Source organism: Tamandua tetradactyla, chromosome 13 (genome assembly GCF_023851605.1).
Source record: "Tamandua tetradactyla isolate mTamTet1 chromosome 13, mTamTet1.pri, whole genome shotgun sequence".
In the NCBI taxonomy this organism is placed as follows: Eukaryota; Metazoa; Chordata; class Mammalia; order Pilosa; family Myrmecophagidae; genus Tamandua; species Tamandua tetradactyla.
In genome coordinates, this window is record NC_135339.1 from 57,805,452 (window position 1) to 57,831,156 (window position 25,705).

A 25,705-nucleotide genomic window follows, 5' to 3' on the forward strand; every position below is an offset into this window, starting at 1 on the left:
TACTCTGGGAACAAACTACATTTATTACAGTTTCTATGAGAAGACAAATTCCAAGTTATGCCATAGAATTCAGAACACATATTTCAACTCCTACTCATTCTCTCACCACCCTGGTGAATATAGTACCTGACCAGCATGAATGAATGAGGAAGGGCAGTTTATATTCTTAATAACTTACTTGGAAGTGAACAGAACACAATTTATTTATCAAACCAAAGCAAATATTTATACAAGCAGACTTCTCAAATTGAGAATTGATGTTATAATTATTCTAGGATGAATCTTTCAGATGTATCCCAATTAACCACTTGTCTTTCTTAGAAATAAATCTGTTACTAATGCTTCCTCAGCCAACCAGCTGCAAAACCACACACTATTCTTTGAAGGAGGAACACAGAAAACCAACCTATTTCCTGGAACATATGGAAGAGGTATCAAAAAGCCCAATTATTGAGGTGATAAGGACTGAATAGGAGCTCTTTTTTAATAACAAGAGAAAAAGGCAGGAGTGGGGTAGAGGACTTTAAAACATACAAATTGAAGTCATTTGCATACTATCACTTTGCCTACTTATAGCAAAGCATTAAGGATTATTCACATCATTAAATATGTCAAGTTAAATTATTTGATTGAAACACCGACCTTCTGTTCATAGATTCTCAGTTTTCATACTTTGTTGCTCATATAGTTTTTCTCTATGCTCACAGATTTTAATGTGAGATGAAGAATCGATGCTGACCTAGAAATTGGTGGCAAATTTACCTTGTACAATTAGGGGTAGAGGCAATGGCAATGAATATAACCAATAGCTTCAGTTTCTATTAAGCCAGCTTATAAGATTTGGGTGAAAGATGGTGGTTGCAGAGTTGTCCCCCAAAGCGTCATATGGAAAACTTTTTAACAATCTCTTTGGGCACCTAGTTAAACTTTAATTTCTGATACTCATGGTATTGAAAGACCATGGTTTCATTACATAATGTATTCCTAAAAATGTGCACACAAGTTGAGTATGTGGAAGCTGAATACACTTATGTTATAATGGGTAGTTCTGTTTCCAGAAAATAAAAAAGTTACACTAAATTACACCTTACCATCCTTTGATAACACAGGCCTAGGGTTTCATTAAATTTCTTTCATTTTCTTCTTTTCCTTTTTGATTGAACACAAAACCCACCAGCCTGGGATGTCAGTGAGCATCCAATGAGGCCTTAAGATTTACCACTTTTGACTTACGCTCCAAATCATCTCCAGCCATGTCTCTAGTGTACCATCTTCATAAGACCCATGCTTCCCATCAGCACTTTCACATTTACATTTTCTCCTTATCTCATATAAGCATAAAATGCAAAACAAATTCAAATATTGCACAAAAAATGCTATACAAACAAAGATGGTAACACTATTGCCTGGCAGGAGGTTGGCCATGTTATTGATCTAAAGGTTTGTTTATTAGAGACTGTACAATAATCTAAATTTGGCATCTAAAAGGGGCCTTAGAGGTGCTGAATGTACAGTGTAGCTTTCATCAAGATCAAATGTGCTTAAAATGGAGATTGTCTATAAATAACAAGAAGGAGTCATACCAATATTAGAATTTCTGGTTCTCCTTTTATCTCACATTACTCTAGTTCTTAAAAATAACTGGCAAGGAGAGTAAAGGGATCAGTGAGGGAACACTTGCAGAATGGCAACTATGTGTCAGTCACTCTGCTAGGTAATTTGCACAAACACTCTCAAGATTTACATGGCCAACAGTGTATTTTAGATCAGGGAAAAAAAACCAAGACCCCCAAAGGTTATTAACTTATTTAGAGTTCTTATTTACTGGACTGAAGAATGAGACTGAAAATGAATCTTTAATTGTCAGAAAAAGGCCCCCCAAAAACTGTACCTAAATGGTTCATTAGTAGTGTGGCTTTCATATATCTGTGTGAGATGGAAAGTAATTTTTTTTTTTTTTTTTTTTTTTTTTTAAAGAGAGAGGGAGGAAGGGAAGGAAAGACAGAGAAGGAAGGAAAGATGGAAGAAAGGGAAACATTTTTAAACATTTTCTTGTTTTATTATATTTTGTTTGTTTGTTTGTTTTTTACATGGGCTGGGGCCGGGAATCGAACCGGGGTCCTCCGGCACGGCAGGCAAGCACTCTTGCCCGCTGAGCCACCGCGGCCCGCCCTGGAAAGTAATTTTTTAAGTTCAAGAGAAACAACCATATTTCTGATATTTTTTATAGAAATGGGTCTAATACTAATTTTACTATATATTTAAGCATTAAATTGAGGACTCGTGTTTTGAAAGTGGATTTATGTGCCAGGTTCTCAAAATTAATGACATATTTAAGGTTCTACATTCTCTGCACAGATTTCCCAAGCCTGCTGGCAATAATAGGTATATAAGGAAACAGAGAACTGTTTCTATTTTAGGATACTTTTTTTTCCTCTTATGAAGCTACAGCAGAGCAAAAGGCAAGGATCCTCTCTCCTTATGGGAAGAACTAAGACCTATAAAGGCTGCAGAGCAGTAAATGGAGTCCCTGACATCCCAGGCTTCTGGTTCCCAACCTTTTCTAGATGTTCCCTGAAAATATCAGTGTTTTGAAATCATACCAAAGTATGAATTCCCAGATTGAAAAAAAAAATAGTTGATAATCTAATGCCTGAGAGATATTGAGGATGGAAGCTTCCAAAAAGCCAACAGTCACCAACTGAATTTCTACCTCTGGGCATTTTTAGAGAGTGAGATTGGCTATTTGGAGATGGAGAATATGGTGACATGGAATCAGCAGGCCCAAGTTCTAGATGGGCCTCTTTCTCTAACCTACTGGATACTCTTGGTTGTAGATGCCTATGGACCTCAGGCTTACCCTTCATAGAAGAAAGGTTAAGTTGAATTCTTCTCTAATGTCTTTTCCAATCTGTGGTATGTAACCAGCCCTGATATTTAAACAACTACCTAAATCTACAGAAAGTTGAATAATTATTAAAAATTTTGGAAACTTATTTACTTACTGAATGCTTTAAGTCTTACATCATAGCCACTTCTAGAAATTAGGCTGGGACTAGTAAATATATAAGGTGTAATCTAAGTGCATTTTGTAAAATCGCTTGTAAAGTACATTCTGATCAATCTTTTTAGACTTCTGGCATGCCGAATTAGAGGTAAGTACACCAATAAATCTTCATCCTTTTGTCGAACAAGGATATGGATCAATATACTTGGTGATGATGAAGAAAGCCCTTAGTTTTTCACTTCTTCATGCCTTAGTAATGTCTTCTTCAAGGACTGCCCAAATCAGCAGAGCTGCAGCAATATCAGCTATGAGAGTGGGTCTTAAGGACAGCAGTCAATGTCACAAAACTCAACTTGAAGATATCACTAATGGACTGAAAATCATGAGTCTCAAAGTCCTAGATTAGGCAAGTTTTAGGAGGTGGAATCAGCGACCTCTGGGTGGAACAGGTGGAGGAGGATGGAAGGTCTCCCTGGTTGGAGGTCTGAAATGAAAGACAAAGCAACTTATTTTAAAACCAATTTGATAAAATAGTTCTCAGGCATCCACAATTTGTTGCAAACTTGGTATACTATGCAAAGGACATGGTCCTGCATTAATGAGACCAGATACACACGTGGACCTCCAAGTGACATGCATCTTAGCTGTGGCTCACAATCCTGCCTGGATATTAGAATCACTTGTGGAGCTTTAAAAAAATACCAATTCCCAGGCTCCATTTAGACCCATTCCATCATAATCTCTGGGGGATAGGGATCAAGCATAAACAATTTCTGATAGTATTCCTCTACCACTAGTGATTCTACCACAGTCAGGCAAAAGAAGCTATACAGTGGTGGGGGCAAGGGGCAGGCATTGAAGGAAGTATTGAGAATTTCCAAAGTCTGCTTCTCATAACTGCTGTGTGAGTTATCACAATCTATGTTCGCTTAACTGGAAGTTCCCTTCCATGTTATTTTGGATGGTTTTTGAACAGTTCTAAATGACACTCCAGACAGACTTGGGTGATTCTATTTACAGATGGGATCAACAACTTCAGATGGCATTTCCATAAATGTGTTGTAAAACCATATTTAATTTTCTTGGAAGCAAGTCAAAAAGTCAAGAAAGAGAACTTTGTCAAGTGCCGCAATTGAACTGTGTTATCCTGTAGCTATGTACTTGAAGATTGAATCAATCAATTAGTAAATATTTACCAAATGTCTCTTGGATGGAAATTTTGCATAGGTCAAGGAAATGACTAAAGAGGAGGGAAAAGAGGGACCATCTTAGGAACAATAGACAGATACAGTAGAAAAGAATAACCACAAACATCCTTAGGAGGTCCTGCTGTGGCCCTTGCGAATAGATGATTTTGTGTGATTGTCACTGAGTGCCTGAGCTTTAGCTAGTGAAAACAAATGGATGGTCTCCTTCTGTCTCCTTGACTTGCCTTGTGCACTGTGGGTTTATGGGAGAGAGCTGAAATATAGTCAAGTGGTATCACTTATTACCTGAGCAAGAATAGCACGTATTCCTGATTCCTTTCTTTCTCTCAACAAACATCTACTATGTGTCTCTTATTGTTCTGGGTGAGGGACTGAAAGTTTGATGGGCATGGATCCCTCCCTCAAGATGCTTAGAATGGAGTGTATGAGAAAAACAATAAGCAAGGTTAATAAATTTTACTGAGTGTTTTGATAGTGGAAGTTCAGAACCTATGGGAACATATGGCAGAGATATGCATCCACACACCCAAAAGACAAGTTAGACTTCTCTAAATCTCCTTCCTCACCTGCCAAACAGAGGAAATGATATCTATATTTGAGTAATACAATGCTTGGAGATGACAGTGGGAAAATAGGTAACACAGTTTCTGACTTAAAGTAGGTACTCAAGAAATAAAGCTAATATTTTTATGACGATGATTAAAGATAGAGTCTTAGATCTTTTAGCTCACATGTGTCCCACGAGCCTTACAGTTTATCTTTTCCCACAGGATGGTGTCAGTTCCCTTCAGGCCTTGGCTGCCCTATTCGGCACTGGGGACTGGCCTAAACACATACCAACCCTATATTTTTGTTCTCATGAACAACTCCTGCTAAAGACTGGAAGACTCATACCAGGGAAATGGGTTTGTAATTGTAAGATGTCTCAAAACCATGGAGGTAAAAGAGAATTAAATCAGAATCAGGGGGTGGTCTGTGGAGAGACAGACTCTCTGGGACCTGAGAAACCAGAGTTGGAGACACGATTGTCCAGAGATTCCTGGGCTCTGGCTGCTTTCTCCTACCTGACGAGGGTGAGGTCTTACTGACAATGAGTTCAGTTCAAGAACTCAGCAATACTGATGCTGGTTAGCATTCTTTTAAAGCAGGACTCTTATTTAGCTAGCATGCTCTTGTATGGTCATACACATTATTAAAAATATATTTAAACTTTCTTACTAGTAAACAGCCTCTTTCCCAGGTCTCTTAAGTGTCTCCTACTTCCTGACCACCCAGCCCCTCCAAGGAACCCTACAGACCTCTTTATAGTTCATCAAATAAGAGAGTAACTTCCTGGCACTGCAGGAAGCCTCCAGAACTATGTTCTGATTAGTTGGTACCCAAGCTATGCCGTAAAGAGAGGTGCATAGATTGTTAGTGATCATTCTTCTGGAATGACAAAGTAGGTTAAAAAAACAAAGTGATAATGGCTCAGTAAGATTTGGCTTTTTTTTCCTCATCTATAGCAGGACCTATACAGAGAATAACATTGTCAGCTGCCTACCTTGTAGACAAAAAGGAGCAAAGAAAATAGCATGCAAAGATAAAATGTACTGCTCCTGTTCTTGCCACCATCTGCCTTTCCTTACTTTGTTTCTTCAGCTAAATCTATTGGGAACTTAGAGCAGGTGGGAGTATAGTTTCATTCCACTAGTCTATAGCCATATAATGTGGCAAACACATGGTAGATGACTTGGTGGCCAAGTGGTTAAGAGCTTAGGTGGATCATTAGGAGTTGCAACTTCGTTGTTCCCTGAAACTTTGGGTACTGATCTGACATCTGAGACTCAGAGTTAGAGCACTGAAGCTATGAAAGTCAGCATTACCCCATTCAGCAACAGCTTAAAAAACTGAAAAAGCAATTAACTTCATCTAAAGATATGAATGAAACTGATCTGGATACGACTAAGGTAAATCAGAATACTGGGTAAAGAATGATATGGCCCATATTTTCAAATTTCAACCTCTGTATGAGACCAAGAGGAAAGATGTCTATTCGGTGCAAAATTTCTATTTTGGGTAGCACATAATCTAATTTAACTGTATGGTCAGTTTAGTTGAACACCGTAATTACATGGAATCTTGAATAGGGCATGAGATCTTTTGATTGGTGCAAATTAGTGTGATGCCCCGATACATTCCAGAGTAATTTGGGCAGAGAATAAAAAGTGTTTGCAAAATCCCCTTGGGGGACTAAGGAGGAAGGAGGAAATATTCAACTTCCCCATCTGGGGAATTCCTGATAGTCTCACAAGCAGTGGGAACAACAAACTCAATAGGCTGAGCCCTCAATCTTGGCGCTCACCCCTATGAAACTTATTCCTTCAAAGGAGATGCTAAGCCTACTGATAATGATGCCTAAGAGTCACCCCCAGAGAACCTCTTTTGTTGCTCAGATGTGGCTTCTCTCTCTAAGCCAACTCAGCAGGTGAACTCACTGCCCTCCCTCTATGTGGGACATGACTCCCAGGATGAGCTGTAAATCTTCCTGGTGACGTGGGTTCTGACTCCCAAAGATGAGCTGGGACCCAGCATCATGGGAGCAAGAAAGCCTTTTTGACCAAAAGGGGGAAAAGAGAAATGAGACAAAGTAAAGTCTCAGTGGCTAAGAGATTTCAGAGTCAAGAGGTTATTCTTATGTGTTATATAGTTATCCTTTTTAGTTTATTGTGCATTGAAGTGGCTAGAGGGAAGTATCTGAAACTGTTGAACTGTGTTCTAATAGCCTTGATTCTTGAAGAAGATTGTATAACTATATAGCTTTTACAATGTGACTACATGATTGTGAAAACCCTGTATCTGATGCTCCTTTTATCCAGGGTATGGACAGATGGGTAAAATAATAATAATAAGGATAAAAATAAATAAATAATAGGAGGAGTTAAAGGGTAAAAATTGGGTAGCTTGAAATTCTGTGGGTCAATGAGAGGGAATGGTAAGGGGTATGGGATGTATGAACTTCTTTTTCTCCCTTTTTATTTCTTTTTCTGGAGTGATGCAAATGTTCTAAAAATGATCATGGTGAAGAATACACAACTATGTGATAATATTGTGAGCCACTGATTGTATAATATGGTTGGACTGTGTGTGTGTGGATATTTCTCAAAAATATATTTTTAAAAAAAGTTACCACCCACGATTGGGTGGGTCACATCTCCATGGAAACAATTAAAAAGATCCCACCCAGCAATATTGAATGAGAATTAAAGGACATGGCTTTCCTGGGGGTACACAACGGATTCGAATAGGCACAGAAGGTAGAAAGCTGGGCGCTCCCTCCTGAAGCTGAGAGTGGGAAGGGATGGAGAGGGGCTCACCTTCCAGAATGTACTCATGCACCTCATCACCTGAGATTCAATGCCATATATTACTTCCTCCTTATGTGTGGGTGTCCCAGTTGGGGGGCTTTCTGGTTCAATTTCTTCAAATAATGAAACTATAAATCCCTGGATGAATGGGGAAGGATAGTGGCCTAACTGCAGGGGGTTGGGAACTGAGGGTCTAACTGGTCCTCATACAGATTTTGAAGCAGTACACTGTAGCAACCCCTGGCTCACTCCTGCCATCTAAGGCTCTCAAAGTCCCCAGTTTGAGTCCTCAGATTACATGGAGAGATTCGGCTCCTTAGAATCTCTCCATTCTACCTCTTAACCTTTGCAGGTATTTAAACTTGACTGTCCTCACCTCTACTGAGTCATTTTTTTTATTCCTCCATTTGCTTTCACTTTTCTACGTTGTGATTCAGGGCTACTTGTCCTGCAGTTTCATCAAAATAGGATCTGTGTTACTGTTTCTTGATCTCCTTGTTGTTTTGGGTAGAGAATGTGTTCACTCCATCATCTTGTAAAAAAGATCTTTCTGTGTTTTAAAAATTTATATAACTATTTGAAACTATAAACTTTTAAAAAAGAATAATGTATTATTCTTTTGGACTTGCTTTTTTCCAATCAGTTTCAAGATTTCCAATGGAAATTTATCTATAAATCAATGGGAGCTGTATGCCTGATATCAGACCATACATTTGGTCAGAGGGTCTTTTGTTTATCCTAATATTGTATCACTAAGGCAGGTTTTTATTTATTATTTAAGGCATAAACTTGGGAACCATACAAAACTAAACTTGAATATCCAATCTCCTGCATATTACCTGTGTAGCCTTGGATAATTCAAGTCATCATTCTGAGCCTCAATTTCTTCTACAATGAGGATAATCATTCTTACATGCAGAGTTGTTTGTAAGACTTAGAGATAATGCCTGTAAAGTATTTGACTAGCATATAGTAGAAAGAAAAAAGAGCTTAGGAAGATCAGCCTAAGCAGTACTAAGCCATCCATCTATCATTCATCCCTTTACACAATAAATATTTATTAAGCTCCCCACTATGTGCTAGGCACTAGGGATAATAGAAAAAAAATTAAAAATTGAAAAACTCTCTATTCTCAAAAAGGTTCACCAACCATTTGAGAAGACAGATGTATAACCATGAGCCATAGCATAGGATGCATTATAAAAAAAGGAGTTTTGAGAATCAAAAGAAGGAGAAGCTTGACTGTGCACGGAAACATCAGAGAAGACTTTACAGAGGAGGTGATGTTTGGACTGAATCTTAAAAGACACACAGGAATTTTCTAAGCAGAGTTGAAGAGAGGAGGAAGACAGCATTCCAGGCCTAAGGAACAGATTGGATGAAGACACAGAAGAACAAAAATGGTATAGCTCACCGGGAGTTCTTAATATGGGAGAGAGGTGGGACTTGAGGCTCAGTGGGGCCAGAGCATACTAAAATATTAGAATTGAATTTGAAGGCTTTAATGCCAGGAGATGACATCATCAGTTACTGATGTTTAGAAAATGTACTTTAGTTGCAATGTGGAGGAGGAACTGACAGGTGGTCGGGAGGTAAATGTAGGCTTACAAGGATGAACTTAGGCACTGGCAGATAAAGAGAAGAGGGTGGATCTGAGAGCTGAAAAGGCAGCAGAATGGACAGAGCCTGGAGACCCACAGGAGGTGGGAGCTATGAGGGAGGCAGGAACCAAGGATGGCTTCCAGGTTTGGGGCCCAGGGAAGGGACAGAATGTGCCATTCTCTCAGGTTGGGAATTCATGAGAAGAAGTCAGTTTGGGGCAGAGAATGATAGGTGAAATGATGAGTTCAGTTTTGCACAAGCTGTGCTTGAGACATCTGTAGGACATCAGTGTGAAGCTCCCCAGTAAACAGAAGGAAATAAGTTGAGCTAGAGGCTTGGAGTCTTTATCTGCTAGTGGCAATTAAAGCTCTGGGGAAAGCAGGCAATGTCAACAGAGAAATGAACCAACACTGGGATGGAATGAAGAATGGGATGGAGGTTGCAACCCTCAGTTCTCCTTGAGTACAGACAGGAAGGAGAGTTTTCAGGAGAACATGGGCAGGGAATAGTTAACTGATTCCTAGAGCTTGAAGCAAAGAAGAGTACTCTAAGGTTAGCCTCCCTTCCTGTCTCTACGGTGCATTGTCAAGCATCTAAGCCATTCAGGAGAGAAGCCTGTTTTATTCCCTACTAAAAGATATCATTCAGTTTTGAAAATGGCATATGCACTTAACAAAACAATTGCATATTAGCAGATCTTTTTCACACTAGAATCACCAAAAACCCCACGTTCTATCAATCACAGCTTTCTTCATAAGCAGCATTTCTTTAGCAAAAAGTGTTTTCCTCCTTTTCTCTCCCCACCTTTGTCACAACATGCTTCCAGATTCCCCAAACAATTCATCTGCCATCTCTTTTTCCTCACTCAAATGCATCCCAATTTCTATTGTTTAATTTGGACAACATATCCATACCCCAGGTTATTCAATTTTTCTCTTCCATTAGCAAAATCCCACAAAATCTTTCTAACCATAAGTCCAAGCTTGCAACTCTTTTATTTTGGTACAATTAGACAACTGCCTCCAAAATCCTCAACCTTGAGTAGTACAAAGGTTCTGGGGCTTTGATCTCCTCCCTTAACACTTAGACTTTCTTGGGCAGGTGTAACGTAATGATTAAGATTCTGAGTCTTGTGAGTTAGCTCTAGAGGCCCTGAGCCCATGTGGCATGTCCATCTGAGGGATGCCTTGTTCTAGATCTCACAAAGAGGCTGCCTGCTCTTCTGGCCTCAGCAGGAGGGAGAAAGGCACCAGCCTTGGCGATCAGCCCCGCCCCACCTCATACAATGTCCCCATGTCCACTGCAAACTTTCCAACTCTCTCTGCAGAGAGATCTCTGTGACTCTCTCTAGTCCACTGTCCTTGACTGTCTTCTAAACCTCCCAGTGTGAGACCTAGAAGCATCCCCAGGAGGAGGAAAAAAAAAAGATTCTGGGTCTTGGAGTTAGGTAGACTTGTGTTGGCCACACAGAGTACATTTCAAGTGAATCTCTGAAAAAAATGGGATAATATTAAATATCTACCTTTTAGAATGAGGCAAAGACTTAAATAGGATAATGCATTTAGAGTGTTTAACATAATACGTGGCACATGGTTAAGCACTGAACAAATATTAGCATTTATTACATAACCTTTCTCTATAAATCCTCCTCCCTCATCACCAACTATATAATAATTCCTAAGCCACAGAATAGTATGTCAATTCAGAGCATTGTAATAGGTGTTTGCCGAGGTTCCTTCTCAGGCTGATATTCTAATATGTGATCTCCAGTCAACACCAAGGAAGCATGCCTGCTGTTGGAACCGTGAGATGTTTCTGTAGCAAGCACCAATACATGTACGCCGAAGAGTGGTCAAGAGCAAAAGATAAAGGGAAAGATTCTTAACACAGAGTCAGCATCTCTTTCCATAAAAATCAAAGATATGCTTTCTTGTTGCACTTTCTCAGCAAATCCCATAGACGAGATTCATCTGAGTTGCTTCAAAATGCAAAAACCCCTGACTAAAAAAAAAAAGGAGCTTCTCCACCTCTTAACCTTTTCTTCCCCACATTATAGTTTAAACATCAAATAATTAAACTCGTAAGAAAAGCCTAGGCTTTTATTCCCAAGGCCTCCTTTCTCCATTGGCAGACACACAGACTAGCTTTGACCTTTTTTACCAGAAGACCTTAAAAAGGTTCCTACCAGTAAACGCCAGTATCATATATGACAAAGATACACATCAGAGTCCAGTTATTATCAGTTGAAATCTGTTGTCTAATGCTCATCTCCTAAGTTCCATAACTTTACTATTCTCTTATATAAAAGTCACTCATATTGAGCTCTTTCTACAGGACAGAACTTAATTTTTTACAACTCTTAAGGAAGTTGTAAACTCTATTATTATCCCCATTTTATAGACAAGGAAATTGAGGCACATGAAAGTTAAATAATCCATCCAAGTTCACAATGGCTGCCAGAGACTTGACCTCCAATAGCGTGGCTCTAGAGCCATGCCTTCCACCATACCATATTGCCTCTCAGCTTTCATTTCCACTTTTTATCTCCCACTTCCCAATAAGCTTGTTGAAAACTGTCCTCACAATGGACAAGGAAATTAATTATTAGTGAGGTAAATGCCAGGGAAACAGATAAAAACTATAAATATATTGATGTACATCAATATATTTCATTTATGAAATATTGTAGTTCCCATTTAAAATATTTGCAACAAAATAAAGCATGACTTAAATTAATGAAGCACCTACACGGAAATGTATCGAAAGTAAACATTTTATTTTGCATTGAACTCATTCTTAAGTTATCTTAGATGCCCACAAAAGCTACTCTTCCCCTATACTTTTCCAGAGAATGAGGAAACATTTCATACCAGCTTCAATATTACCTGTGTGAGGCAGCTCGAGGGGGAACTCTGGGGGGCCTTTCAAGGGGCACGGTGGATGTTCCATCCACTGGCTGGGGGCCTGGGCTACGACTTCTGCTCACCTCAGGGACTTCGCTATCCTACAGTAAACAAGATGAGAAAGGAAGTTTTAAAATTTCATTAAGCGACCAGCACAGCTGGACACCAGTATCCCAAAAAGCCCTAGGCCCTCCTCAGCCTTTGGCTGACACTTGTTCATAAGCTGACCATCAACCCAGCAACAATCTGGAAGCTTCTGCTTTCCTCTTGACGTCACTGAGGAAGATAATCGGGCCCAGAGTATCATCAATCCCCTGGCCTTAGGTACTTGCTATTCAAAGTGTGGCCTGGTCCAGCAACACCAGTCTCACCTGGGCACTTGTTAGAAATGCAGGATCCCCAGACATCCTCTACATAACCAGGGTAGAGCTGGGGACATTTTATTTTTAAACGAATGTTCCTTTTAGGGAGAACAGAGCTGTGAGTGGTCCTCAGTCATAGGGTAATGCGAGCCGTGCACAAGAGGGCCACCCACCCTAGAATCGACTCTCAGGGAGTCTGCTGACCCCTCCAGCTCACCCGAGCTGCCACTCACTGTATCACGGTAGGGACCCCAACCCAAACAGGGCCAGCTTGGACTAGCGCCTCAGCCTGAGGCAACAGATACCCTCTGCTGGGAGGCCCTGGGCCCTCACAGGACTGCTTGCCTCCAAACACTTGAAGAAGCAGGAAAAGTTAGTGTGCAATGATAGAATAAAGCAGACACGCATAGAGCAGCAGAGGTGAGAGGCGTGGGTCCCGACACTCAGGGAGCAGCGGCCTGCCAGCTCCTGATCTCAGACAGTGCGGTCCCTGCCGCCGGATGCCCTGACACTCGCCCAGCTCATGCCACAGATGCCCCTTTGGCTTAACCAGTCTGAGTGGATTTCTCTTTCTTGCAATGAGATGACCCCTGACTGAGATGATAGCTCGGGGGGGGGTTGGATGGAGTTCCCAGCTCTTACCTCGTTGTCACCCTCCATCCCACTGCTCACGCTGAGGAGGCTCCGGGTGCTGGAGCGGTTACTTGTGCTGCCTGGTGGGAGAAAACACAATCAGACTGAGGATTCTCCCAGGATAAAATAAAACACAGAACCGTCACACCGACTTATTTTTATTGATAGGAACAACACATAAGCTGTGAGCACGGTTCTTTAAAATGCTGCCATCTTACACTGGGTTGTCAGAGTTCAGTTCTTTCAGCATGAAATGAAATGCTTCCAATTTTTATTACCATTTTATAAATGCCATTTATGAGAGCTTATCACATGTTAGGTGCTTTAAAAATATCATTGCATCTAATCCCTATGAAAACCCTATTTGATCTTCCCAGTTTGACAGACCAGGAAGCAGAGGTGCTTCGGTTCTCAGATATTCAGCGGTATTTCTAAAATCTGCAAAAAAACAATTTACGCTATAGTTCTCTGCTTACTTAGGAATTAAAGCAAGCACCTTCTAAGAAGCCGTCAGACCGCCTGACACAAAACAAAATACAAAGCACTTATTCAAAAGTATAATTTAAGTTTGTGGTAGGGATGTGGCTGTGTGAATTGCAGCGTTCAAGGCTTCTGAGTAGAGAATTTACCACTCATATCATTGGAACAGTGCCATCTGGTAGAACTTTCTGGAAATGTTCTGTGCACATCTGATACAGTAGCTAGTATGACACGTGACTAGTCTGAACAAAGAACTGAATTTTAAATTTTACTTAATTTCAATTAATTTACATTTAAACAGCCACATGTGGCTAGTGATATCATATTGGACAGCCCAGTATTAGAAGTAGCTCAAGCAATGGTAGTCTAGCAATGAGGAAGGAAAGATAAAAGCTGATCAATTAAAACAAGAAGATCTTTACTTTAACTTACCAATACTGCCCCCTAACAGTATGGACAAATCTTAAGTTTGCTGAATTTCCACTGAAAATAGCTCTTCATTATTAGTTTACAGGTATATAGAGACTATAAAAAAGGTCTTAGTTTGGGCTTCATGATAGTGTGAGATTTGACCAAATCAATTCAGTATTAGCTTGAATAGAGAGGGTTAAAATTTTAATTTTGAATTATTTGGCGGGGGCAGAGTTTTTAAATTTAAAATAATGTTCAAGGTATCTCTATAAACCAGGGGATTCAGAGTTAGCATATTAAGAAGCATGTCACCCTGTCCCTTTCTATCCACTGTTACCCAAACATAACACTATTCACTTGCCCAGAATGTCCTTTTCTCCTCACTTCTCCAAACCTATCCTTATCCACAAATCTGAAACCTCCTCAGTCTTCAGTGCTCAGGACAAATGCGGCTGAAACCTTCCAAGTTTCCCCCAACTGGAAGTAATCCCTCCCACCAAGGGGTCCCTGTCCCAGTGTGGCTAATTAATCCCAATGAACAAGACTCATTCCAAACGTTATCTCTAGGAGGAAGTAAAAAGCGGCCACAGACACAGGCTCCATGACTCCAGAAATTCACAGCCATTAGCTTCCATTGCCCCTTCCACTGGCACTCTTGAATCTTTAACCTCCAACATTTGGCTCTAAACCTTGGCTCCCCTGGTTCACCTGTCCTGGACGTCTCCCCTCCCCAGGCTGATCACTTGCTTGCCCACATCCCTTCTGGTTGCCTGGTAGGAGGCTCTGGCCCTGGCCTCCATAATATTCAATCTTGCCAGGGGGCAGGAGGGCATTGCCCACCCCTTGCCAGACTCCTATCTCTAGGGAAGAAGAATCAGATGGGCATCTAACTCATACACTTCTCTATCACTCCCTGAGGACAGGTTCCATTTCTTTTCATCTTTCTATTCCCAGCATAAAGTGTAGCTCAGTTTGCAAAAAACTGTCCTCAAGTCCTCAATATTTGGTGAATGAATGAATGAGGGAAGAAATGACCAAATCTAATATGACCCTTAAAAACTTAGGCCATATACCCTGCACATTATTTCTGTAATAGAACCTTTATTCTCTTAAGTACAACCCTAATATTCTGGGGCTTTAAAATTTTACTTGTAACTAGATTTAACCTGCAATTGGTTTTCTATGGTTCCCAAGAGATGACACCTGCACCATAATAAAAACACTGCTTTTTTTTTTGGTGCGCCTCTGGTGGGGTGGGAGGGTGGATATGAGCTGGGCTATCCCCATCTTTCCTCCTTGTCTGGGACCTGTTTTTATTTGGAAAGCCGTATGCTCCCATGGTTAAGAGCACAGAAAGATATGGATGTGAATCCCAGACTTCCTGCTTACTTGCCAAGTGACCCAGGACAAGTTGCCTAACCTCTCTAAGCCTCCATATTCTTGTGTAAAAACTCATAGCATTATTGTATAAAGTAAACAAAATCATTTGGGTAACACATCTGGCCTAAGGCCAGCACACAGTAAATATCTGATTAATGGTAGCAGCTATCATCATGATCATCATCAATTTCAAGATGGTAGACTATCCATTAGTGACCCCTGACAAACCCCATCTCCCAGGATCCAGACCTTTTTATTGTCCATGCTCCCAGTCCCCTCACTCTGGGCCTAGCCATATGACTTGTTTTGGCCAATATTGCATGAGCAAGTATGGCACAAGCCAGGTCTTACCCTCCTGGAATGTTCCCTTTTGTGATCCCATTGCCATATAAGAAGTTCAGGCTATTGAATGATAAGAGATGTAGGGAGAGGCCCAGACAACAAGAATTCATCTCGAACGATGGAGGCCAGACTAAGCTTACACCTGAATGCAGTTGCCTGAGTGACCCAGCCAATGCCACATGGAGCAGAGATGAGCCATCCCCACTGAGCCCTGCCCAAATTGCAGAATCAGGACTAAATAATTCGTTACATGTCAAACCACTAAGTTTGGGGATGGTCTGTTACATAGCAATAGGTAGTTGAAACTGTATAACAGGGATTGGATGCAGTCTATGGCTGCAAAATAGAGTGCAATCCATTGTCCCATCATTTAATAATATTTCCTAACTAGATGCACTAGCCATCCCTGGGCAACAAGTCATCATAAAAAGTAAAAAATAGAGTTTATTATTTTCTTCCTGTCCTCACCCCATGGTATCTTAAAGTAAAGCAAATAAAACTTTTCCATAAATCTGAACCTGAAATGAAGTTCAAACTTGCAGTTGTTACATTTCCAGCTGTGGCTTTCCCCTCTTGGGCTGCACTGTCCTAGGAGGTCTGTATCGTTTCCTTCCCGCCCACTCCCAGCCTGGCATACATGTCTGAGCAAAGGATCACCTCCCCTTGCTTCCTCTGCCACCTGTGATCACTGGGAAATTCCCTCCCATTTCTGGACTTATCAGAATTATCTAAATGGCCTCAGAGAGGCTTTAGTATGCTTATCACCCCCATATGTAAGAGCATGTTCTCCCTGGTGCAGTCTAGACTTCTCAGGAGGCCATATGATACTCTTTGCATCTGTGTGCACAAGTCTGGTGGCAGGAGTGCTACCTGAAGGAGGTTAGAGTTGGATTCTACTCCCCCTTTGCCATTCACTGGCTGTGTGACCTTGGAAAAAAAACTCCCTCTCTGGGCTGCAAATATCTCATCTATAAAATAGGGTAGAAGACTAGTTCTGAGGCTACTGACCTACGTCCATGGGGGACAAAAATGAGGGATGTGTAAGTGTGTGCACACAAGCACGTGTATTTCTCTGGGAAGCAGATTCAGAGCATGTATCAGATTCTCAAAGGGTTTTGTGATGCAGAAAAATTTAAGAATGCTTAGGTCAGATAACCTTCCAACATTCATTTTGAAATCCTCTGCCTGACATTTAAGGGGACGAGAGTCCTAAAATTCAGCTTCTCTCTTGCTCTTTTATTGCTTTTTTTACTGTTTTCATGAGGACACCAAAATGTATGAAAGAAGGGGAAACTTAATCCACCGGGCTTGCAAAGCCAGTGTCCCAGGAGTCAGCGAATACTGCCCTGGATCCAGTAACAAAGCCCATGCTTGCTGTCTGCACATCAGCACGTATTGTCTGCTGCAATCAGATTCCTATTGAAGCTTGCAAGCCAGAAGGAGACATTTCCTAATTAGGTCCTCCACTCTTCTGTGAAGTTGAGATTCTCAAATGTGGTTCATTGTTTTCTGATTCTGACCTTGTACTTGTCCCTTCCCCTTAGCACAGCTGGGGAGGCAACATGAATGGTAGTTAAAAGTTTTGGTCCTGTATCCAAACTGCCAGGGCTAAACTCACTGCTCCATCCTTATTTGCTATGTAACCTAGCACAAGGCACTCGAACTCTATAAGCCTCATACGTAAATAGAAATGATAGTGCCTATCTCATAGAGTTATTGTGAGGATTAAATTAGATAATCTACGGAAGAGGTTTATAGCATATAGCAAATAGCAAATGCTCAATAAATGCTGTTATAATTATTAGGTTTTGCTATTTATGAAAAGGATAAATTAATATTTATCATGCAAACTACCTTCAAGGAATATCTCTGTTAAGGGTCTCATTTCTTACACCTCACACACACAAATCATGCTTCAATTAAGATCTCTTAGACTCATTAGGGAGAATGTTCCAAAAGCACCAGCTGGAGTCCAGCTATAAGGCAAACCTTGCTTGCTTACTTGCTGTGCTGGAAGTACTGTCTGTTTTCCAGTCTCCACGTCTTAGCTCCGCCCTAGGTGGGAAGACGCTTTTCCTGGGGCCACTCTCATAGACTCCAAACTCCACTTTCCCAGGCAGGTGCTGTGAATGCCGAATTGGGACTGTGATTTCCAAGTCTGGAATTAGAGGAAAGAGGGATGAGCTTCCAGGCACCAGGCTGCCCACTGACAGAACTGCTCAGCCACTCCCTCTCCACCTGCCTCCCTTACCTGAACCTAGAGGCTGTGGGAGGGGAGAGAAAGGGGAGGGGAGGGGGGAGGGAGGGGAGGGGAAAGGAGGGGAGGGAGGAGGGAGGGGAGGGGAGAGGAGGGGAGAAAGCCCTGGACTCTCTTAGAGTACAGGAGCCCTGCCTGATTCAGCTCTGAAATGCCATAGAGCCCTGAAAGACAATCCTGGATGACAGGAGAGGGATAGGGGAATGTGGGAAAAGGGCAGAGAAAGACATCAGGCAGTGGAAAGAATGCACAATTAGAGAAAGGTTTGGGCCCTAGATCTGACACTTTTCGACTTCAAAAATCAGTCAACTTCTCTGAATCACTTTCCTTGTCTAAGGAGTGGGCTTATGTCCGTCATGATTGTAATAACAGGTTATCCCATGCACTGGGCACAGTTCTAACTGCGTCCCTATTTTCAGCTCATTGAATCCTCACAAAAGCCATGAAGTAAACACTATTATCATCATCCTGAGCAGAAACTAAGGAACAGAGAAGTGAAGTAACATGCCCTTGTCACACAGCTGGTGACTGGGGAAGCTAAGACATGAAGCCAGGCTCCAGAACCCATGTTCTCAGCCACTAGTCCCAACTGCCTTTGGGATCCCTTAATAAATAATGGGTGATGGGTGGATGGTCTACAACTGCCAGCAAAGACCCAAAAGAGTTCATGGAAGGAGAGCCATCAGGCACACGAAAGATTTTGTTCTTTGCAAAACTCATCTGTGGGTTCAGACCCCACTAATTCAGAAAGATAGTCTCCTTTGCCCAGCAAAGTACTGAACTCATCTCCTTCCTTGCTTAGTCCTGCACGGAGGTTCATCTTTAGTTCCCCCAGGGTTTTGCGAGAGCACAAAACAACTTCTGATGAGCAGAATGAGATATTGGGATGCCCACATCAACTTTCTCCTCAGGAGGTGTGGAAGCCAGTGAGCTCCTGACACAGGCCTTTCTTTCTCACTGCCCGGGACTTTCAAGCTCAGGGCAGGGCCTCTCAGAGGTGTGAGCTCAGGGTGCTTTAGAGGCCCTGAGCGCTTATCTTCGTGCACTGCTTCCTCCTCTGCCTCTAAGTCTTTGTGGAAAGGGTGTGGCAGGAAGTTCAGGGAGTCCAGGGCAGAGAGGTGGCACCACTTGTCAATGCTAGAACTCTGCCAAGATGGGTAAATGGATAAACTAGAACAGTAAGCAAGAGCAGAGCAAGGGTAGATGAGACCAGGTTGTACGGCAAACATCCTGCACAGAGAATTTTAAAAGGGTGAATTGTTAGCTCAGGTAGGCACCAGCTTTCCTCATTCTAGAAACGCCTGCTCCAAGTCGAGCATGTGGTCCAAGGATTAAATCCACTCTCCAGGTCTCTTTTTTAATTTTTAATTTTTTTTTCTTTTTTTGGCCTGGGCAGGCTCCAGGAATCAAACCCAGGTCTCCAGCATGTGAGAACTCCGCCACTGAGCCACCAGTGCCCGCTCTCTTCGGATCTTTGGGTAATGCAGATTTTTATTTCTCCTGTCCTTGGGCTCTCTGGTTTGCAATTGTGCAGGGGAAGCACCCGCCCAAGCTTGGTGCTACGTGGCCTGGTGCACCCTCAAAGGGGTGTGAGCCCACATGTGGCTTAACGCCCAAACGAGTGTTGTAGTTTCTTTTTACTCTTAGACTAGACCTAGCTTTATTACAGTAACTTCTGTAAGGAAGGTGTCTGTCTGTTTAATAACTTCAGTGTGGCACTTTTCCACCCTCACCCAGTTCTCTGAAGAAAGAAAGTCAAATACATGGGGTAAATAAAAGAGGGTCAAAAGTTCAAAACATCAAGTAGAGCCAGTTAAAATGTCTGCAAATGCTGATATTCTTTAAATACATATCTTTTTATTTAATAATAACTTAATAATAATTGTCATTATTGTTTGTATAATACTTTTCCCCAAGTGTGCTAGTATCCCTCGTTTGAGTTTCACTACTTCTCCCCTAAGCAAGGAAGCCAGGTGTAAGCTCAAATGAAGAAACTGAGGTACAGAATGGTTAAAAGAACTGCGCTGGATCCTAAGGTGATTTGGCGGCAGTGAGGATTACAGCCCAGGTTTCTGGGGAGCCAGGCTACTCCTCGCTGTCCTGCCCCGGAAGGCTTTTCGACACACTCTGAACACAAATACTGGTTGTCTTCTCTGTGGGGCCAGGACATTCAAGAGCAACTAAGCATCTCCGGTCTATGGCCCTGGAAATCAGCCCACCTCTGATTTCTAGGACCACAGAAGCTCTGATCCATTCCCGCATGAGCAAATCAGCTCCCCAGGGCTGAAGGTGAACTAGCAAATTATTCGTTTTCAATTATCCTTGGGATGTTAATTCAGATTAAAGAAAAAGAACCATTTTTTTTTTCTTCTCTAAGGCAAATGAAGTTTCCAAGTGAACACAGACAATTCTTGAGTTTGGAGTAGGTGATATTCCTGGGGAAGATTCTTCAAACAGAAATGCCATTTGTCAACTTTAATATTCCTATCTGTCAGTATAATTGTGTGTTAGTGGTTTTCAGGTGTATTTTTTTGTTTGTTTCTCTGTTTGTTTTGGTAAGCAGAATTCTCTCCTCTAGTAGAAACAGAAGCTCAATGTGGAACACAGATTTTGAAAAGGAGCCACGATGGTTAAAGCACAGTAAGTGGCCTCAAACCCTGACTACTAGGGATGTCCCAATCCAAATCCACTGCCTCCTTACCATATCTCCACACATGCCACCCGACCCCTCCTTCTCCTCAGCACCTATACTGCAGCCCAGAAGCAGCTCCCCCCATCCCAACTCACATTTGGTAATTACAAGTTGTTAGGTAACTAAATAATAACAGAGTTTTATGGAGTTAACTGATATGTCATATTTGCTTAGCCATAAATCTTGCCTCTCCCTTTGCAGCCCAGGCCTCACTATGGCAGTGCAGGGCTCCAACTTCCAACTGCCTGAAGCTTCCTCTGGCAGCAAATCATGAGCCCCGGCCCCCAGAGGCCTGCGTCAGTGACTGCAGGGAGCTGGTGTATAAAGGCCCCAACTCTCGTGGTGGGATGACTCTGTGTCCCCCACTGACTCCATGCGGCCCCAGCGAGGTTAAGCTCCAGTTTCTCCAGTGGTGACAGTATTATGTCAACTCCCTTTCCTACTCTGTCTCACTTCCCCATCATCTCCCATAGAAACTCCTCGCTCTCGCATCTCTGCCAGAGGGTCTGCTTCTTGGGGAGGCGGGGAAGGGCAGTGGAATGCAAACTAAACCCTGTTCCTTTGGAAAAACTTAGACATTTCAATTTAGACTACAGCCACGGGTGGGCATAAATCACTTAGTCGGGGTCTAATTAACCTGGGGTGAACTTTGTATTATGTGTCAAAACTGGGACTCTGGAACCAGACCCTGGATGCTGAGACCCAGCCCAGTGCAAACATCCTGAGGGGCCCTGTGTCAGTGGCCACTGGCTGGTGTGCAGACCTGTGTGTGATCAGAGAGTGCTTCGAAGTGTCAAGCGCTGTGCTAGGTCCAGTTCATATCCTGACTCACTCCATCCTCACAACAGCCCTAGCGGGGTCAGCACTTAAATTTTTGCCATTTTGCAGATGATGACTGAGGCTCAGGGAGGTTAAGTATCTTGCCCACAGTTCCCAGCTAGTTAGGGACGAGAGTGAGCTGGAATATTGTTCCCAACCCTGCTGGCTCGAGGGCCCAGGCCCAGCTTAGCAGTCACCTAAGTTTAAAATCTAGACACCTAAGTGGGGGTCTTAGGATGGTCTCTTTGATCCTTCATGAGTCATGTAGTGCCCTGCAGGCTGCAGTGAGGACCTCGAACTTCACTCTGAGTGGAAAAGGACTCCCTGGAGGATTATGAGCAATGGAGTGGCATCATCTGATTTTTATTTTTAAATTGGTCATTGTCAGTAGTTTGAAGGATTAACTGTAGAGGGACAAGAGTAGATGCCAAGAGACAACTGAAGAGGCTACTGCATTAGTCCAGGCAAGAGATGATGGTGGCTTGGCTGCAGCTGTGTCCTGGGAGATGGTCAGAAATGACCAGACTTAGGATGCATTTTGGAGGTAGAACCTCTGGGATTTGCAGATGGTTTAAATGAAGGGATGAGTTAACAGTGATGAAAGACAGTAAAAGAGAAGTACCAGATGAATGGAAGAGACAGTAGCTTCTACAGATGGCTGAATGAGGAAGGAGTGGTCCAGGAAGCTTCACAGAGAAAGATTGCCAAAGCTGGGTCTGGAGGCCAGTAGCTTTCATACAGGTGATAAGGAAGAAGCATGAGCAAGGACCCTATGATAGGAAGGTGACCTGTTTGGGGACAGGGTATTAACAGCCTGATCAGGTTCAAGGGAAGTTGGGCTGTTGAAGGCAGGTGGAGACAGACCTTTGAAGTTACACACAGGCCAGAATTCAACTTAATTCTTCATGTAATGGGGGTCTACGCAAGATCTGAGTGCCTCTGAAAGCCTTTGTGTATCAGCTCCTCTTGCTACAGGCTGGCTGTGCTAAATCCTAGAGCCCCACCATGCCAGTTTCTCAGTGGAGATTTGCCATCTGGGCAGATGCCAACCACTTATGCTCAGGAGTGAGGGCACCTGGGGGAGGAGAGGTCAAAGGAGCAGAGGGGCCCAGTCTGCCGTGTACAGACTAGAATCCATGCCCCTGCTGGTGTACCCCTACTGTACACGTGGGATCCATGCTACACAGGGTCCTGGGTCTCGAGGCCATGTATGATGCCGTTCCACACCTGACTCAGACACATACACTACATGAACAGGGTTTTCTCTGCTCAAGGACAAATGCCTTCCTAAATGCTATGTAGAGAGTCAGGCAACTGAAGGAGAAAGCATTATCATCCTCTCTGAGTTGGAGGATTAGTGATACAGAGTTCAATCCACTCATTCATTCATTTACTAGGCATGTTTTATGTGCTGAGTACAAGATATACAGAATAAACAAGAAAAAAATCACTGCCCAAAAGGACCTCACAGTATAGAGAGGGACCCAGATCTGCAAACAGGGTGACAGGTCCAGGCAAGAAATCTGCCCATGCAGGTCACAGCAAAAAGGAGTCAAAAGCAACAGATTGCAGCAAACTTGCCCACAGTGCAGCACCCCCAGCCTTCTCCCTGCTGAAGCCTCATACCTGTCTGCTTTCCTGATTTTTGCTTTTCTCTCTGTCTTCGAGTGATGCTGTCTCTTAGCCGCTTAAGATTTTCCTGGAAAAAAAAATTAAGTTTATTTTAAAACGTATACCCCAAAATTATACCTTGTGGGCATCAGAATTTCTTTCTGATGTGATGTTGTCTGAAAGTATATCACACTGCAATAACATTTTCAACATGCAAATGAAGATCAGTGCATTTTCTTCTGGCCCCCAAAGAAATCCCAGTACTCCTAGAATTTGTGCCCAAAGAGAAGACATCCTTTCCAAAATACGTGGCCTCCCATCCCTCTGGTTTCCTGCTCCATCCCTGGCCTTATGACTCGTGGCCTTCCTCCAGGTCTGGCAGTTTCTTACCTGCTCACAAACACTCCTGCCTCTGCGAGAGTGCTCGCACAGCATGCCCCTGACCTGAAGGATGCCAGTTCCTCTCTACTACTCTGTTCCAGGCCTGGGTCAAAGCTCTCCTTCTCTGTAAAGCCTCCCAGACTGCTCCAGGCTTTAATGACCACCATGCCAACCACCAGCACTTACCTTGCCATGTTCATGCGTGTGCATGTGTGTGTGTGTGTGTGTGTCAGTGTGTGTGTGTCTTATCTCTTCAGAGATATTGGGAGCACTCCAAGGGCAAGTAAGCAGGTCTTGAGCCTTCTGTGATCCTGCAGTTTAGCCCATTGTTGTCACTCAGTGAATGCGGAGCAGGTATGTAAGGGCTGAGGTTTCCTGCTATTTTAGTCAATAAACAACCACCACAAAGTTAAGTGTCTGAATATTCTAGGGAAAATGCCCAAGAAATAAATAATGTCCAGACAATCTGGCTGAGGTAGAAGGCTCATGTGAGGGAGTCGTAGGTGGCTAGACTGGAAAGGTTTTTTTGGTTTGCAGCTGCTAAGCTGGGAAGACTGAATTCAGTCCAGGAAGCAGAAGGGAAACACTAGATGCTTTGCACTGATCACAGCTTTAAGATTAAGGCAAACTGGAGGGGGGGCAAAATTGGAGGTAAGGAGGCCCACCTGGAGATACTTAGTGAGACAGATGTAGGTGATAAAATGGACATTGAATGGTCTAGAGGAATGGAAAGAGGAGCAGATGTAAGAGGAAGAATGCCACAGAGCAAGACCAGGCAAGATGTGCAGCTGATTGGATATGGTGGGAGGCAGGGGGAAGAGCAGAAGAGATTCAGAAGTCCCTAGAGATAATAGTGCAGTGATAGAAACAGCGGGTTGGAAAGGGAAGCAGCCTTGAGGGATCGTACTTGGACATGCTGCAGGGTCTAGAGCACCTCAGAGAGACACCCAACGGGGGGCTGGAATGGTGGGACACGAGACACAGAAAAGAGTCACCTGCATAAAGAGGCCGAAGGGAACCTGTGCAGTGCCCACTCATTGGGAGGAGGACAAGGAGGAGAAGAGGACTGGACAGAGAGGTAGAGGAAAAAGAAGATGGGACAACTCAGAAATGGTACCCACACCCACCAGCCCATGGATGGGAGATGCTCAGAAAGTGCCACGAGGCTGTCAAGGCACAGAACAAGCCAGCTGCAGGGACTCTGGGTACAGACAAAGAAAGATAGCTGTCAACCTACAGTTCACATGCATTCTGTATTTACTAATTTACTATGTGCACAAGCATGTAAGCACTTTACATGGTTACAATATCTAGTCCTCTCCCTTCACATTCCAGAGATGAGAAACTGGAGGCCCAGAGAAGCCAAGGATCTCCAGCCAGCAAGTGTCAGAACAAGGACGTAACTCAGCGAGCCTGGCTCAGGGCCCTTAGTAGCTCTTACTAGCATGCCACGTGGTCACATGACTTAGCAAGGAGAAAAAGTCATCGTTTGATTGCAACCTCCTTGGGTCTCCTAGGTGAGGACTGTGGATTCCTGCATTCAGTGACCCCAAGAGGGAATGGAGCAGGCTGGCAGAGAGGGTGACCCATGTTGAAAGGAGCACTAAGAAGACAGAAGGGGCAGAAAGGGAGCACAGATTCTGGAGTGAGGAAGGCAGTGCTTGCATCCTGACTCTGGTTCTTTACCTCTCTGAGCCTCTGTTTGCTATAAAATAAAAGTAATAATACTTATTTCCTTGCATGCTGTGAGGGGCAAAAGAGTGTAAATCTATTCAGCACAGCACAGTGCCCAATATACTGCTGTTGGAGCTCAACAAAGATGGCTTGATGGCCCACTTTCCCCCTTCTCACTGCCTTATCCATTCTAAGAAGACTTGGACCCATCTGAGCACTGGAGAAGTGCTCCCCCCTATTCCCACTCCCAACAGCTGGTTTGTTGGGTCTGGTGAGAACAGAGCTAGAATACACAGTGCTGGGAAGCACCCTGGGTGGGCAGGGGGCCTGGAGATAAAGCAATCATTACAGTCCTGATTCCACCACTTACCTGTTAAGTGACCTTGGGCATGTCCTTAACACTCTGGGCTCAATTTCCTCAAATTCAACATGAAGGAGTTGGACTAGGGATGAGCTTTCTAAGGCTCTTTTGAGTTCTTTTGTTGTTTTTAATTATACATCAAGAATATGAATAATTTTCAAAAAAAAGCAAACTTCAAACCACACAGTTAAGCAGGAGACTCTTCTGACCGCTCCAGTCCTCCAACCCTCATCTC

General features: G+C 42.9%; 1 protein-coding gene across 1 annotated transcript in view; it reads right to left on the reverse strand.

Annotated features, from left to right (window-relative positions):
• Nucleotides 1-178: 178 nt before the first annotated feature.
• The window catches only part of PIK3AP1 (phosphoinositide-3-kinase adaptor protein 1), a 123,862-nt gene continuing 98,335 nt past the window's right edge, over nt 179-25,705 (reverse strand). The window contains exons 13-17 of the mRNA XM_077125603.1: nt 23,070-23,142; nt 17,678-17,833; nt 13,072-13,142; nt 12,050-12,168; nt 179-3,491 (exon numbers count right to left, since the gene is read on the reverse strand). Coding sequence (XP_076981718.1) covers nt 3,434-3,491; nt 12,050-12,168; nt 13,072-13,142; nt 17,678-17,833; nt 23,070-23,142 — 477 coding nt within the window. The 3' untranslated portion in view covers nt 179-3,433. The remainder of the gene's footprint in view (nt 3,492-12,049; nt 12,169-13,071; nt 13,143-17,677; nt 17,834-23,069; nt 23,143-25,705) is intronic.